Below are 17535 nucleotides of genomic sequence, written 5' to 3' on the forward strand. Positions count from 1 at the left end.
CTTTAGTTTTCTGAGGAATCTCCATAATGTTTTCCACAGAGGTTGCAGCAACTTACATTCCAACCAACAGTGTAATAGAGTAGGAAGTGTTATTTTTACATGAGAGATTTATGTCTTGCTTTTGGGGGGGCTATGATCAGAAGGTCTTCCTTGCACTGGCTCTTTCTTAAGAACTGAAATACTCAGTAAGTCAATGTGACATATTTTCATGTGGCATATTCTGCCCACCTTCAAAACATTGCAATTATATAGATTTGGATATAAAAATTCATATTTCAAACTATATAAACAACTTTTCAGGATAATCCCTATCCTGGCCTTCCCTCAGGTCTGCCTCCTACCCCTATACAGAATAAGTGCTAATGTTATAATCGCTGTTTTTACTTCTGCCAGTTTCTTGAGCCTATTTTGGGGAGTGGGTCTAAAATGAAAAGATGGCCTTTGATGGTTTAAGAAATATTTATAAAATTTTAAGTAATGAAGCTTTGTAAGCATGTGCAGATGTGAAATATGATACTATTCTGTTTACTAGTATGTGTAAAAATTAAGGAAAATTACTCAAATGACTCAGATACTTTTAAGACAAAAAATTAAAGAACACACTTCTAAAGTAATTTAGACCAAGGCAATCTTATTGCTGCTACTTTCTTTTTTTGAATAATGTAATCTAACAGAATCAAGTTACTAGGATAAATTTTGAAATTTCAGCTGGTGACATTCTATTCTTCACTGGTGAACAGAAGAAGCAAGACAGACACTGCCAAAGTTTTAGGTAATTGAGTTAGGGTCAAAAGACTCAGGGCAACTCTAATTATGTTGCAGGTGTTTTTTTTTTTTTTTTTTTTTTTTAATTCCTTTCTATACTGCAAGTACCTGATAAGGTAGTGAAAGAGTTTTTAATATATGTATCCATGAGTGAGTCTGGTAGGTGCCTCTAGCCATTTTGTTATTCTATTAACTACTTGAATACTAAGTATGTAAATGTTAGAAGCCTCTTTATTCCAAAAGCTTCAATGACATTGCCTCAAAAAATAAATCTGAACATCATCATGTTTGTCTCATATTCATTTTAAAACTAGGTTTCGTGTAATTTCATAGTATTTGTTAGAGTCCACATCTTTCTTGTCTCCACACAACCAATATTTAACTTAATGCAACTCTAAATATAGACCAGATACTGAATAAATTAGAAATTAGCATTTATCTTTAGTTTGATCAAAGAATAGCAGGCAATTAAACTATAACAAGAAAACTCTTCAGTTGAGATGAAGGTGTTGAAGTCTTACTTATCACTTGACAGAGATGTTTTATTGTCTTACCATTTTAATAGTTGAAATATTTGCAGTTTTATAAAAATGTGCTTCATGAAAAGAATAGATTGTGACAATGAGTTAGTTGTTTTTGAGCGATTTATAAAAGTAACTTTCTTTGAAATTCTACTAGGCACATTTATCTCTCTCTTTGGCCACACCTGTGACATAGAAAAGTTCTTAGGCCAAGGATTGAATCTGAGCCACAGCTGCAATGTATGACATAATGCAGGGTCTTTAACCCACTTTGCCTGGCTAAGGATCAGACTAGCACTTCCATAGATTCCCCAGCCACTCCACTCGGGTTCTTGATCCAGTGTGCTACAGAAGGAATCCCACAATTTTTTTCTTTTGAAAAAAATAAGAGTCTTCCTTGAAATATATCCAGGAAAATTTCTTATTTACTAAATAATTAATTAAGAAAACAATGAGTGGGAGTTCCCATAGTGGCACAGTGGTTAACAAATCGACTAGGAACCATGAGGTTCAATTCCTGGCCTTGCTCAGTGGGTCAAGGATCTAGTGTTGCTGTGAGCTGTGGGTGTGGGTTGCAGATGTGGCTTGGATCCTGCGTTAATGTGGCTCTGGAGTAGGCCAGCGGCTACAGCTCTGATTAGACCCCTAGCCTGGGAACCTCCATATGCTCGGGAGTGACACAAGAAAAGGCAAAAAGACAAAAAAAAAAAAAAAAAAAAAAACCAGTGAGTGCCTTTGATATGTCAGATATTATGTTTTAATTGCATTGTGATTATACTGGACCAGAGGATTGAAGGCTTTGAATAAAGATGCTAAGTATCAGAGTTTCCTGGTGGCCTAGCACTTAAGGATTTGGCATTGTCACTGCTGTGGCTTGGGTTTGATCCCTGGCCCTGGAACTTTTGCATGCCACAGGCATGGCCAAAAAAATAAAATAGATGCCAAGTACTTAGGAACAAGGTCAATAACACTTCCTTAGGAGGTTTCTTATAATTAAATGTTTAATGTTAGCAAATATATATATCATAGGTATAATGCATATTGATAAAATACAAAGTAAACAGTAAAACTTGGTTAACTTTTTAAAAAAGTTATATTCATGCTTGCCAGTTAGTCAATTTCCTAAACTAATGACATATTATTTTTAAATGTTTAAAATTAAAAAAAAATTATCTTATTTTTAAAATGATGGAAAAGAAATGAGGAAGGAAAATAATAGAGGAAGAAATGATTTGGGGTAGTTTTTAATATGTATTGAATTTTTACATAACAATTAATGAGAATGTAAACTTAATGAAATCCCATAAAATATTTATGAAAAAAATGTTTTATTTATACCACTCCTAATTTAGAATGTTATTTCCTTTATTCAGAAGTCTTGAGCAGCAACTTTTTACTTGAAAGAACAAAATATTCTTTCCTTTTTGATTTTTGTCCTAATTGTCAGGGGCTTTGTTTTAGACAGTATTTAAAGACCAAATTTGGTTCTTAACTAAGAGAAGGCATCATGGATTAACACCTTCCAGAGGCGCACAAGTTAGGAATGTTTGTGAAACCTGTTTCCATGTCATTCTTTAAGTTCTATTTATTGGGGACAAATTCTGGGGAATCTTCCCATGTTTAGTGTCAACTTAAAAAAAAAAACACACAACCTAGAAGTTGAGAGTCAAGTTTTTTGGGGGGGCAAAATGAGAACTATAGCCTGGGAGGCAGCATTTCAGATAATTCTGAAATACTGCTCTAAAGAGGCAGGCAGAAATGTCAGTATATATGGAATTTTGGTGAAGGGGGAGGTACATGCACACATTTTACAGAAGTTTGCTGCTTGTCTCCTGAAGGTTACTACTAGTCACAAGGAGCAGATGTCACCATGAAGGATTCTAGTGCTTTTCTAGATAAGAGGAGATGCAAGAATTGGTCTCATAAAATCTTCTCCTGAAAATATCTTCTCCTGAAGACCTGTTCTGCCAGTTTTCCCAGAGCACAGAGTGCTTTAGGCCTGATCTCCACCCTGAGCTCCTTTCAGGGGTGTAGAGGGGCAGCATCTGCAGCAGCTCATGATTCACCCTGTGTAGAGGCAGATGGCAAGTTCCAAACTCCAGTTCACAGTGGAAACCACATTGGTGTTTTTTTGGTTGCTGCATCTCTGCTCATGGTAGTGAAGGGGCGTTGAATATGTCACTCCAAAATAAGCCTTTTTAGCATGTTTACAAAAAATTAATCAGTCAATCTAAGAAAGTTATGTAATTGAGCATGATTGAGGATTATAACCCAGGAATGGCCTCTCAGAGAGCTTGGAGAACTCTTCTGCTTATCAGAGGTTGAAACACAGTTACTTATGTTTTTGAAACAGAGGACTGTGCCTTAACTGATATATTATAGACAGTTTATGTAATCTCCATTTACACATTCAAAGAGCAGTGGGTCATGAGCAATCATGACTCCATACAAGATTAAGAAGGAAGGTTATTTCCTAGGGAGTTGTGACCCCTGATGAGATTAGGAAGGAATATTTCCTAAGGATGTCTGGCTAATGCAGATGCACAATAAACACTAAAGGGGAGGGAATTTTCTCATCTTGATATAAATTATAAATTTGATTTTATTGAGTATACTAATCATTTTAGGCTGTGTATTAAAAGCAAGCAATCAAAAAAACAGGTAAAGAATCTCTGAAAAGTCAGTACAAGTAATATGCATTTATAAGGGAAATCTCCACTTGTAAGTGTACCTTTCTGTCTGCACTAGGAAGATGAGGGTGACTAAATTTTTAGAAATGCTTTTTGTTGTTGTTGTTGCTATTTAGGGCCACATCTGGAGCATATGGAAGTTCCAGGCTAGGGGTCTAATCAAAGCCACAACTACTGGCCTACCCCACAGCAATGCAGGATCCCAGCCAGCCGTGTCTGCAACCTACACCACAGTTCACGTTGACCACAGCTCATAGCAACGCCAGAGCCCTGACCCACTGAGTGAAGCCGTGTATTTAACTGCATCCTCATGGGTACTAGTCAGATTTGTCGGAGTGCCACAATGGAAACTCCTCTAGAAACACTTTTCAATGGAGAAGAGGATTTAAATATTCATTGCAATTATACCCTTGTTTACTGTGCTTTTCCTGAAAATCTGGCTTTCACTTGCCCAACATTTTCTATTACTATTATTATTATTATTTTAATCTCTAGCTGAAGATTCTATTTAAGATGATAGCCTAGACTAGTTTAAGGAATTAGTTTTTTTCTGGTTATCTGGCTTGTATACAGGAGGCATACATGTTATTCAATTTCCATGTATTCTACTCCTGTTAATCTGTCATTTGCTACTGAGGAGTTTCAGCCAAGAACCTGAAAGTGACACTGATAGCACCACTGGCCTTAACCTAGCCTAAACAAAGATTGGGACTTGAATCCATGTGCCGGGACTTGAACACAGCCTAAATCCAGACTGGGTCTTGAAGCCATGGTTTTAAATTAGAATCACTCACGAGGTATCTGGACTCACTGAGGTTCAGGCTCTTCGTCCCTCCATGCAGAAGGACTTCAGCAAGAGACAAAGTGATAGGCGAGAATAGTTTTATTAAGATAGGACTCTTGGAGTTCCCGTCGTGGCACAGTGGTTAACGAATCCGACTAGGAACCATGAGGTTGCGGGTTCGGTCCCTGCCCTTGCTCAGTGGGTTAACGATCCGGCGTTGCCGTGAGCTGTGGTGTAGGTTGCAGATGCGGCTTGGATCCCGCGTTGCTGTGGCTCTGGCGTAGGCCGGTGGCTACAGCTCTGATTCAACCCCTAGCCTGGGAATCTCCATATGCCGCGGGAGCGGCCCAAGAAATAGCAACAACAACAACAACAAAAGACAAAAAGACACACACACACACACACACACACACACACACACACACACAAAAAGATAGGACTCTTGTGAGAGATGCAAGCAGGCAGGCACAGAAGCTGTGCCCCCAGGATCAGGTGGGCTACAGTTTTGTTTTTGTTTTTTTTTTTCCTGTCTTTTAGCCTTTTCTTAGGGCCGGTCCCTCAGCATATGGAGGTTCCCAGGCTAGGGATCTAATTGGAGCTGTAGCCAGTGGGCTACACCACAGCCACAGCAATGCAGGATCCGAGCCGCATCTGCGACATATACCACAGCTCATGGCAACACCAGATCCTTAACCCACTGAGCAAGGCCAGAGATTGAACCCTGCAACCTATTCGGATTCGTTAACCACTGAGTCATGACGGGAACTCCAGGTGGGCTACAGTTTTATCATCTAAGGGCAGTGGGATGGGAAAAAGATGACCTCTTCCTTTCTGGGAGTAGTAGCTCTTCTTTGGTATCTGGTCAGGTGTGTATTCAGATCAGCAGAAGGGTGATCCTCAAACTCCTGCCCTTGATCTGAATCTGAATGCAGGCCTCATCCCATCCCCCACCCATGACCTGAGGCAATTCTCATACCTCCATTAGTCAAGAAAGCATGCCCTGTACTCAGGGCTTTTTGAGCAATACATTAAGTTACAGTGATCTCCCAACATCCTCTGGATTTCCCTCTCTATCTAAAGTCCTTTACTGGGACTTCTACAAATACCTGTGCCTACTCCATCCCTATCAAAAGGGTAAAGTAAAATTCTTTCCCCCTCAATAGTGGGTTATCTGAACTTTTCTTTCTTTCTTCCTTCCTCCTGTGGCTGAAATTCAGCTTATGTGCTGAATTGAAATGCAGAGACAGGGTTTTGGGTAAAGAAGAGAAAAAATAGCTTTATTGCTTTGCCAGATAAAGGAGGCCACAGCAGGTTAATGCCTTAAATACTGTACTGGCTTTGGAAGGGGTTAGGAGGTGGTTTCACATCTTGGGGAGTGGAATAAGGATTAGGGCCATAGATAAGGATCAGGGTAGAGGCAAGCTTGCATTGTTTCTCAAAGCTAGTGTTTAGTGACCCTAGGACTTGTTCTACTTGTCCCTCTTCCCATAATGAAGATGAATGCTACATCAAATAGTTCTTCCTTTTGTTGGGGTTTTAGTTCTACAGAAAGGCTCAAATACATCGTTTTGTGTATTCTTTGAGGAGGAACCAGGACCCTGCCCAAGGCTTCACTATTTTCTCTTGACTACTCCTCCCTGGTCTCTGCATCCTCTCCTTCCCTGATTAGCAACTGCCCTTTGGAATTCTGGAAGGTCTTAGAGGCTGAGGCTTATTTGCTAAAAATAAGACTTGGAGGACACAGAAAGGCTTGGGTGCCTAGGAGCCCCATAGGACACGAGCTCACATATAAGGTGTAAGGCTGAGAGACACGCAAGTGTATAAATACTGCTTCTGGGATTTTTTTTTTTTTTTTCAACATTCAATAACACATAAAATGTTATTCAGTTAATATTTTTCTAAACTTTAGAATGATTCAGTCTCTTTTAAAAATCACCCTCTAAGCAATTGTAAGGGTGGAAAAAAATTCCCTTCCACTCTTCTAGGTTATTTGGCTGATATAATAATCACATTGATATAGACCAGATTAACAGAAGAAAAGCAAACAAAAGGATTATTACAGGTTTACCTCTAGTATAAATGGGAGAAACACAGTTTAGGTGGTTAACTCTCCTCTGAAATGGCAGAAGCCCTCACCTTAAATACCATCTTCAACTAAACACACAAAAAGATATTGGGATAGAAAGTCAGTTATGGGAAGTTACCAAGAGAAGCTCAGTAAACCAGGTTAAAGTTGATAGGCAGATTTAAATTGTCATCTGCATGATAAGAGTTTCTAGAGATGTGATAATCTCCTTCTTCCTGGTACACCCAGGGAGAATTCCTTACAAATGGAGATTTCCCTGTACCTGTAAAAGTCTCTTACAAAAGGATAATGTTTACTCAACTTTCAGAGCTTCTTCTGTATATGCAGTTTCTTAAAATAATCAGCCTAAAATAATCCTTATGCCAGAGACATATTTAAGGATGGCAAATTCTGCTCCCCTACACAATCATAAATTTAAAATAGTAGGTTTGAGGAATCAGTCATGTTTTATAAAAATTTAGGTTAAGACTTCTCTATATATGCATTTAAGGTATAATTTTTACAAATTTGTGGACTACCAAAATTCTCTCATGTGTCATTTGCTGCTCCTACTATACTATCAGCTGTACTAGATATAATAAACATACATGGAAAATTTAGAACAAGTAAAATAAGACTTTTTAAAAAAATCTCTATACCCTATAAATTCAACCACTTGTAATTATCCCTATACTCCATTATTAATCTCGATTATGATTATTCATTTCTTGAGAAGGAAAAATGTTTTTCTCTGTCCTCTTAGATTTACTAATCAAGGTCTTTGAAATTAAACTGATGAAGAATTCCCATTGTGGTTCAGGGGTAATAAACCAAACTAGTATCCATAAGGATGTGGGTTCCATCCCTGGCCACACTCTGTGGGTTAAGGATCTGGCTTTTTTGCAAGCTGCAGCGATGCAGCTCAGATCTGGAGTTGCTGTTGGTGTAGGCCAGCAGCTACAGTTCTGAATCTACCCCTAGCCTGGGACCTTCCATATGCCTCAGGTGCAGCCCTAAAAAAAATAAAAATAAAAATAAGTAATAAAAAGCCAGATTAATAGGAGAAAAGAATGAAACATTTTCAGATGCATATGAGAACAAACAAAAGAAGTTGGTCCCTAAACAGCTAAAAATGAGGATTTATGAACCTTACTTAATTAGGAAGTGAAACCAAAACACTTCTGACTTGAATCCAGCCTAAACCCGTATGGGGACTTGAACTCGCAATTTTTTTTTTTTTAAATTGGAATCATTCACCTGTTATCTGGACTTACTGAGGCCCAGGTTCTTTGTATCTCAGCACAGACAAAGTGCTTGGCAAGAAATAGATTTATTAAGACACTTGAGAGAGAAGGCTCTGCCCCAAGGATTAGTTAGGTGGGCTACAATTTTATAATCCAAGGAAAGTGAGGAATGGGAAAAGACTGCCTTCTTCATTCTTGAAGTAAATGTCAGGCTTACATCATTAACTCCTCCTTCTTATCAGGTAAGAGAGTATTTGACCCTATGAGATCAAACTAGGGCTGTCACAGGGTGCTTATTAAAATTAGCAGCAGGGTGGTAACATATGCTAAAATATGTTAAATCATCTCAGGTTTCTGTATGATGAGGGTCTCCTCCTTTGGGAGGTCACCTTTCCCTAAATTCTTGTCCTTGATCCTAAGGCTCATTATCATGCAGATCTTGAATGCAGGGTTCATTTTATCTTTGGCCTAATGACCTAAGGCATATATCTTGCTTTTATTCATGGTTTTAAATAAAACTGTTCTGATGGCTTCCTTGAGCAATTATTAGTTTACAGTGGTCTCCCAAAGTTTCCTAGGTTTCCCTCTCTATCTATGGTCCTCTACTGGGACCTCTAAAACTACCTGTGTAACTATCTTACCCTATGCCTATCAGAAAGAGGAAGAAAATGCTTATGTGGGAACAATGAGTGAGTTTCTAAAGAGAAAAATTAAGTTTGGGATAATGTATGTTTATGCAAGGACTCGTGTTTTTTTTCTCCTTCTTTTCCACCTTTTTCCACCAGAGAAGAGATTCTTGGCAGCTTCACTTGCAAAAGTTTCTGTTTTTAGTAAGATAACAGAAGCTCCAAAAAGGCTTCTTTCTGTATATGTTCAATCTCTAATGTCTTGAAAATATTCTATATATGAACTCTGAGAGTCTGAGTGAATCCTTACACTTTAGAAGTTTAAACTTTTTTCCCATGATTTGACCCTAAAACTGTCTTATAAGGGATCTAAACATCAGAGAATACTAGAGTTGTTACTGAACTCAGGATCAGCTGTTCACAAAAGCCAGTACTTGAGAGAAAAGTGTTGGTTGGAAAAGGAAAGGTTGTTTTATTAAGGAGGATGGAAACCTGGGGAGAAGGTGGATTTGTGTCCAAAAATCAACTCTAAAGATTCTGCATGAAAAGAAAATTTTTAAAGGGAAAAAAGGGAAGTTCATTGCAGTTAATCACTTGAGGAAGGGGTAAGAGTCTTTGTTATTTTCCAGTGTGTGCAGACTTTCTTCTGATTGATTGATGGTGAGGTAACAGGGTAGTGTTCAACATGAACTTTCCATCGTCCACCTGGGAGGTGGGGGCCTTAGCTTCTGCAGAAGAACTCAAAGGTATTGTTATATATATCCCTTGAGGAAGAACCAGGACCCTACTTTATCGCTTCTGTGTTTCTTTCTTTTTTTTTTTTTTTTTTTTTTTTTTTTCTGTCTTTTTCTCCTTTTTAGGGCCACACGTGCCTGCGGCATGTGGGCGTTCCCAGTTTAGGGGTCTAATCGGAGCTATAGCTGCTGGCCTATGCCAGAGCCATAGCTATGCCAGATCAGAGCCACGTCTCCGACCTACAACCACAGCTCATGGCAACACCAGATCCTTAACCCACTGAGGGAGGCCAGGGATGGAACCCACAACCTCATGGTTCCTAGTCGGATTCATTTCCACTGAGACACAACAGGAACTCCCACTGCTGTGTTTCTTGATTGCTACTCTTTTGTCTCTGCATCCCCTCATTTTTCTGATTAGCAATCTTTTGAATCTGCCCTTTGGAACTCAATGAAGGTCAAGGAGGCTGAATGAAACCTATTTCCTGCAAACTAGAAACAGGGGACACAGAAAGGATTTGTACCCAGGATGGTCCCATAGGATCCTGCTCAGTTTCAGAGTCACAAAGTTATTGTGTTCCAGAAAGGTTGTACTTGCAAAATTCCATCAATAGAGATTTTTCACTTTCTTACCTTTGAACACTTTATAACCAATAAAAATGGAAAAACCAAAACAAACAAACAAAACAGAAACAAAAACAATAACAAAAAAGTTGTATTTTTTTTGGCAATATTTGTGACTACTGGAAAAGAAAGAGCTGAAATAATTCCTTTTACTGCTACAAGGAAACTCTTCTCAAAAATTGTAGTTTTTTAGAGTCCCAAAGAATGAAGAAACAAGATAAAACAATTCTTATTTAGAAACTTGGAAACCTAAGTCATTTTATTGATGTCAGCAGACTACTTGGAGACAAGGAAGGCTTTCAAAATGCTTCATAATAGACAATCTTATGTGAGACATATAATAAGAGTACAGACGATCTAGTGCTTTTTTTTTCCTTTCTTTTATTTACCCCCTTTCTTTTTCATTTGTTTTTCAATTGACCAACATTAATCCAATAAATTTTAATTGCTTGAAACATCATCAAAAAAAAAAAAAAAAAAAAAGCTGAGGTGGGGACAGAGTGAAGGAATTGAGTGTTAATTAGTCTTCTCAATGAAAAGTAAAAATTTCCAAATCTTCATGATGGGAGATAGTTTCAGAACTTGGAGAAAGCCTCCTATAGAAGTTAGGTTCCTACCATCCCACAGGGACTGGGAGATAAATGTTCTGCCTTCCTTGATTATTGCATTTCAAATGGATGATTCCCAGTTCCTGGAATAAGAGTCCTGGGTTATAAAACTGGTAAAAATGTTTTAGCTGGGAGAGGATTGACCTTTCAAAGGGGCAGAGAAAGTATTTACAATTGCAAGTTTTCTAAAGTAAATGCTCTAAGAAAATGGAGGTCAGATTCCTACAAATTCAGGAAGCTTACTGTCCATAGGTTAATCAAGCTAAAGGGAACATTAAGTCCATCTTGAGTTCTTTTTTTTTTTTTTCCCCTTATAGGACCGTGCACAAAATCTGAATGAACGGCGAACCACCACCACCACCCTCACAGTGGATGTTCTGGATGGAGATGATTTGGGTCCAATGTTTCTTCCTTGTGTCCTCGTGCCAAACACTCGAGATTGTCGCCCACTCACCTATCAAGCTGCCATACCTGAGTTGAGAACTCCAGTAAGTGTATTCTCATCTTTTCCTCTTTGCTTATACCTACCTGACCCCAGTAAGATATATTCAAGTATTTTGAACACATATTCAGGGAAAATAGCAAAGCTCAAGTATGGGTGTTGAAAAATTTTTATGTCCAAAACCATATGGAGACAGACAGTAGGGTCAAATTTTTGGTCACAATGCATAATTAATTATATCATTTACAAAATTGAAAATATGTCATGAAGCAATACTCCATTTCACTCTCTTTATTATATTTTATTTTTATGTATAAATCTTAACAAAATTCAGCTGCCAGCTTATGATGGGAAACACCAAGAAATAACTCCAGTATTTCCTTAAATTCACATGTAAATATGCAGACCTAAGTCACAAAACACAGGTCAACAGGATATACTCTTTTGTCTCTTAGAATCTAAAAATATTATTGGAGATTATTCTGGGCTGTTTGAAGATGGGAGCTGATGAATCCTGAATGCAAATATTTATTTCTTAAAGATGTATTTTAAAGAAACATAAAGTTGAGACCTGAGTATATATTTTTTACACCTGATTCTGCATCCTCTTTTTTAAATGCTAATAAATCTGTACATATCTGTCAGCCCGGAATTCACACCTTAGACCAACCTGGATGATAAATGTACATATCTAAGAATAAAAATTATAAGGCTAATAGATATCCTACTTAGGCTAAAATATTAATTTTTCTTTTAAAGTAAAAAAATAATTCTTTTTTAAAGCAGTCAGATTCTTAGGGGTTAACTATTTGATTAATGTATTTGTTATTCCTCTGGAAAGCATTCACCTTTCTGGGTTAGTAACTTGGCTCATGATGTCAAAATTTGTTGCAAGGTATTTGAAATTTTTTCGCAAACATTTCAGAACTATGATTTGTGGGACCCGCTCTACATGTGAGATTTTTTAAAGAATAAAACAAATTCCTTCTCCTAATGGAAGTTATGTTTCATTCTAATCACTTCAAAGAAGTTTTTATCCAATATTTTACCAATTACTTTATCCAGTATTTTATCTGCTAGCTTTACTAGCAGCAGCTCTTCATTGCTTGGATATTACTTTTGTGAATGCTGGCATAAGTGATCACTGGTCTAGTTGGCTTGCATGAGCAAAATAAGCTGGGAAAAAAGAATAAATATTGTGATGGAGACTGAATGAAGAAAATGATATAAAATTTCAGCTAAATGAATAATTTTACAGACGAAAAGGCTAATGTAGAGCTTGTCTAGACAAACATTCATAGATTACCTGTTACATGTCATGATATTATTTTGTTGAATATCAGTGAGAAGACAATGATATTCTTTGAAAGGCTTAATTGAAATCATGAGGAAAAATAATTTTTATATCAACTTATTTTTCCAAGTTAATTTATGTAGCTGGTGTACCTGTGAGATCTCAAGAGAAGGGCAATACTGATACGATAAGACTAAAATCAATGAACCAGTGTGATGAATGTTTAATAGTACTTGATGTACTGAGAGGATGGAGGTTACAGCTTGAGAAGCAGACTGTATTGACTTTATGAGAGATTTTTGAGCATCATTTCCTCTCTGCTCCAGATTGCAGACTAAGCATCTCTCTCATTCCTATGAAGTTTGATGTTAGAGACAAAGCCATGCTCCAGATTTGGGGTAATAATGTAAATAACAGTAATGACTAACGATTGTTTAGATTGTTCAGTTTGGCATGAGCTGTGCTAAACTCTACAAAAATATCAACTGAAGTCCTTTTGGATAGTTACTACTATTACGGTCACTTTATAAATGAGATCACTGAGGTATAGAGTTTAGGTAACTTACCCTTATTTCAAACAAGTAAAAAGTAAAAAGCAAACAAGTAAAAAGTATTTTCTTTTAAAACCATGCATCTTGAATTAAATGTCATACTATAAATTCCAGAATGATCAAACTTTATGCTTCATCATCGTTTTTAACAGGTCAACTTATTCTTTAACATTCTGTGAAACAAAGAGAATTTAAGTGTTGCAGATTTAGGTAATTATGACAAATTTTTATTCATCAAACATTATATTTTTATTGCCATGTAGAAAAACAATTAAATATGTTTACTTGAAAAATTAGGCACTTGTTCTGATTATCAGCCATTGTATAACACTTTAAATCACAATCTTTAAATTTGTTCTTAAAACTGCAATTCTAGCAGACTTGAGGAAATACCTTATCCTTGTTTCACACAGTATCAACTAGGGCACTTTACCTGAGTACTGGATACCCCTTTCAAAATGATTAATTTAGCAATTTGATTCTGGCAGTAGGCTCTAGCTTAACAAGGGCTGCAAGCTGAAGGCTTCATTTCCACTCTATGTAGGTCTTTCCTAGGGTCTTTGGGCTTCCTCATAGCAAAGCATTGGGTTCTAAGAACAAATTTCCCTAGAGATTAGACAAATGTTTTATGAACTGGCCTTGTAATTCACAGTGTCACTTCTGCTCCAGATTCAAGAAGGAGAAGTATATGCCATCTCCTGATGGGAGGAGTGTAGAACATACAGGGAAGGAAATTTATTGTGGCAATCACAGGAAAAGAAAATCGGCTGTGGTACTGGCATCAGTTTCCATGTGCTCATTTACGTGCTGTTTTGGATCCCATCTGGATCACTAGGATTAAGAAGTAGAGTAGTTAAAATTTCACATTCTAACATTCACATGCTATGTTTATATCTCTCTTTCATTTTATTATTATTTTTTTCTTTTTTTACTATGCTATTTCCATATTTTGCTAAAATTTCTAGAAGTTTCAATAAATAAGATCTTATATTCAGAACAAGAGAACTAACCACTTATGTCAACTAAACAGTACATGATGGCTCTATTTACATATTTGCTGATCCATTTCTGAATGGATTTTTCAAATTTTGAAGGCTTTGACATCTGCTCACCTGCTGGGTTGGTATGAAATTTTCCACCAATTACCTCACTGGTATTCTTGACTTGGAAAACCATTCTAGTTCTACTACAATGCATGCAGAATGTATCAGCGCAGAAAAAAACTTTAAAAGGTAGCCTAATACAGGGTTTAACCCATGAACTAAGATATCATAAAAAATAATATTACACAAATCCAATAAAAACCTGGTGTCTCAGGGGTACTAAAGCAATTTGTAGTCCTGTGCTATTTATTGTGTATTTACTAATTTGATAGGTATCCACTGGACCCTAATGTATGCTGAACTCTGTTAACTGAGGAGACTTGTCAATTTGGATGAGATAAAATTCTTTTGATATATTCTGTAAATTCATTCACACTTTCTGACTCTCTTAAAAGTGTTACTATGCCTATCTAGTTCAAATTTTCTAGTATTATGGAAAAATCATGTAGAATTTGGAGAGTATAGAATCCATGGCTCTATTTCTTGATTTTTCTATTAAAGATACAGTAAATCCTTGCGTATTTTTTTCAGTGTTGAACAGTTGCATACTGTTTAGTTAGTTGGATTTATTGCTGAGTAACTTGTCTCTGATTAGAAATACCATAGTATCGATATAGTAATATTGATATTTTACCTGTTTTACTATATATATATATATATTTCCTTTATTTATTGTGCTATGAAGTTTTCAGTATTTTGGCATAGTTGCTTACCAGACATGGTGATTTAGTAGCTAGAAATCCATGTTCTATGAATTCTTCCTCATCCTTGTTTAAAACCTTGTGTTAGGTCACAGGACTATTTCACCACAAATGTCTCCACTATAATCTTTGTCTTTTTATCATCAAGATCTTTTTATATATCTGTCAAAGATAGCTCTCCTGCTTTATTTATGCTGCTCTCTCCTTCCAGTGAAGCTTTCTCAATTATTACAAGAGTGGTGGTGAATTGCAGTGGTGTTCAACATTTATAATTTCCTTTTGGCTCATGCTCATTAAATAGTTAAAATCTTAGAGCTCTCTCCTCTCTGTCTTTTATGAAACTGTTGGTTCTTCTCCTCTTGATGGCCCTGGTTTTTCCCCCTAAATCTTCAATGGTCTTTTTGTGTGTGTGAGTTGTATTCCTCTGCTTGGATCTTTATCTATCTATCTATCTGATCTTATTTTGAAATCTTAGGGATTTTCCAGGCTGTTTTTTAAAGCTTTTTATTTTCCTTTTCACGATGGTTTTGACTAAGCTTGATCACACCTACATCAATTCGTTTCATTTTTCTCTAAATAAGGATGATCTGTATGTTGTAGAAATGTTTTTTGACCTGAAATCTCTCCTGATTTCCATGCTTACATTTCTTAGTTTTTATATTTTTTTATAAAATACTAAAGATTTAATAATATTAGCTATTTTCATCATTACTATCATTTGCTATGGAATGTCTTTATATGGCTGGGTATTTACTCAGAGACTCATGGGATGAAGTAGCTAATTCAAATTACTTGTTAAATATCTATCTATTTTTAATTGAAATTCCAGTTTTAAAAACTGACTTGTATATGTTGTTACAGCTTAATTTATTCTGATTGTGCTATTCTTAATGAATTCAGTGTGACTTTGGTTCTTTAGAAAAATTCAATACCTTTATTGAGAAGAACAGTAGAGTCATTTTTTAAAAATAAACAAATTTGGCACAGTCATTGCTTGTGCTAAATTGATTATACAATATATTTTTGCTTTGGGAAAAGGCAACAGCTGATGGAAATGCCACAAGGTAATAAATGTGAGCCAAAAAGATATCAGTGGATCAAATTTTAAATGTCTGCCAGGGAAGCAAATGTCTTGCTCCCTTTCTGTCCCTCTTTTTTTATAAATACAAAAACAAAGATTTCAATAAAGTTTTTCAAGTCATCCCGCAAAAACTTCAGTTTTGTGGAGACACCTCTGGACTTTTACTGCATTTAAAGATAGGACTTCCACTTCATATAATGTTTAAATTCTGCTTTTGTCCCACTTGCTAATTTAGAAAATTTTTCAGGGAGTTCCCATCATGGCTCAGCAGAAATGAACCTGACTAGCATCCATGAGGACACAGGTTCATTCCTTGGCCTTGCTCAGTGGGTTAAAGGTCCATGAGCTGTGGTGTAGGTCAGCAGCTATAGCTCCAATTTGACCCCTAGCCTGGGAAACTCCATATGCTGTGGAGGCAGACCTAAAAAGATAAATAAATAAATGAAAAATAAAGTTTTTCATTATTTACTTTAATTTATTACTTTAAATAAAAATAATTTAAAGTAATTTATTTAAATAATGAAAAATAAAGTTTTTCATTATTTACTTTAATTTATTACTTTATTACTTTAATTTTTAAAAAGTTAAATTATACACAATTTTTTTTTAATTATTAATTTGGATTCAAAAATCTAACATCAGTTCTTCCCTTCGTCTACAGCCTGCTGATTTTGGATTTACTAGCCTCCACTGTTGCAGGATGAGCAAATTCCTTAAAATAAATCTCTCTCTCAATTTCTCTCACTATAGATGGATAGATAGATAGATAGATCAACCTGTATAATCTCTCTCTGTCACTCAGTATGTGTGTAGTATACACACATACATCCTATCAGTTCTGTTTCTCTGAACAACTCTAATACAGAGCCTTTGATGAAACTGTGTTTAATGGGCAAAGTAATTTTTTCTAAGAAATCAGAGATACTGTTAAAAGTAGGGAATAGATACCAAACAGCTGAAAACCTAAATATGTAAGGTAAATATGTAATCAAGCCATTGCAAATGCTTACCTAGGATCCTGCTGTAGTTGTCTATCAGGTCTGTCTAAAATCTAGTCAGATCATCCACTGTGCTACTTCAGTGTTGTGATAGCTTCTCGTTAAGTGACTGTCGTCTTGATGCATGCCCCCTCTGGTCTTACGTGGTCCTCTTACCTCTGTAGGCTGAATGTGTGTTTCCCCCTAAAATTTGTATGTAGAAACCTAACCCCCACTGCAATGGTATTTGGAAGTGGGGTGTTTGAGAGGTGATTAGGTCATGAGGACAGAGCTTCCGGAATGGAACTAGTGCCGTTATGGTGACCTCCAGAGAGACCCACCCTCTTTCCCATAAGTGAGAATGCAATGAGAAGGTGGTCATCTATGAATGAGGCAGTAGTTCCCTCAAAAGACACTGATTTGGCTAGTGCCTTGCTCTTGGACTTCTCAGCTTCCTGAACTGTGAGGAATGAATTTCTATTGTTTATAAGCTTCCCAGTGTATGGCATTCTGTTACAGCAGCTCAAACAGATTAATGCTGACTTCATACCCCATCTGTTCCCTGTCCTATTTTCTGTTCTTTATACCCTTTCAGCTGTGATCACATGTCCTTGTCTGCCTCTTTTTGAAATATTCTCTTCTGGTATTTTCCTGGCTAGCTATTTTAGTCTGGTTTCAGCTCAGATGTTACCTCCTCAGAGAAGCCTTCCCTGATCATACAATAA

At 36.6% G+C, this 17535-nt stretch overlaps 1 protein-coding gene across 1 annotated transcript in view; it reads left to right on the forward strand.

Moving 5' to 3' along the window:
- The window catches only part of PCDH15 (protocadherin related 15), an 857865-nt gene that overhangs the window by 456502 nt on the left and 383828 nt on the right, over positions 1 to 17535 (forward strand). Inside the window, 1 exon segment of the mRNA XM_021073535.1 lies at positions 10979 to 11149. Within this exon segment, the coding sequence (XP_020929194.1) occupies positions 10979 to 11149 (171 nt within the window).

Source organism: Sus scrofa, chromosome 14 (genome assembly GCF_000003025.6).
Source record: "Sus scrofa isolate TJ Tabasco breed Duroc chromosome 14, Sscrofa11.1, whole genome shotgun sequence".
Lineage (NCBI taxonomy): Eukaryota > Metazoa > Chordata > Mammalia > Artiodactyla > Suidae > Sus > Sus scrofa.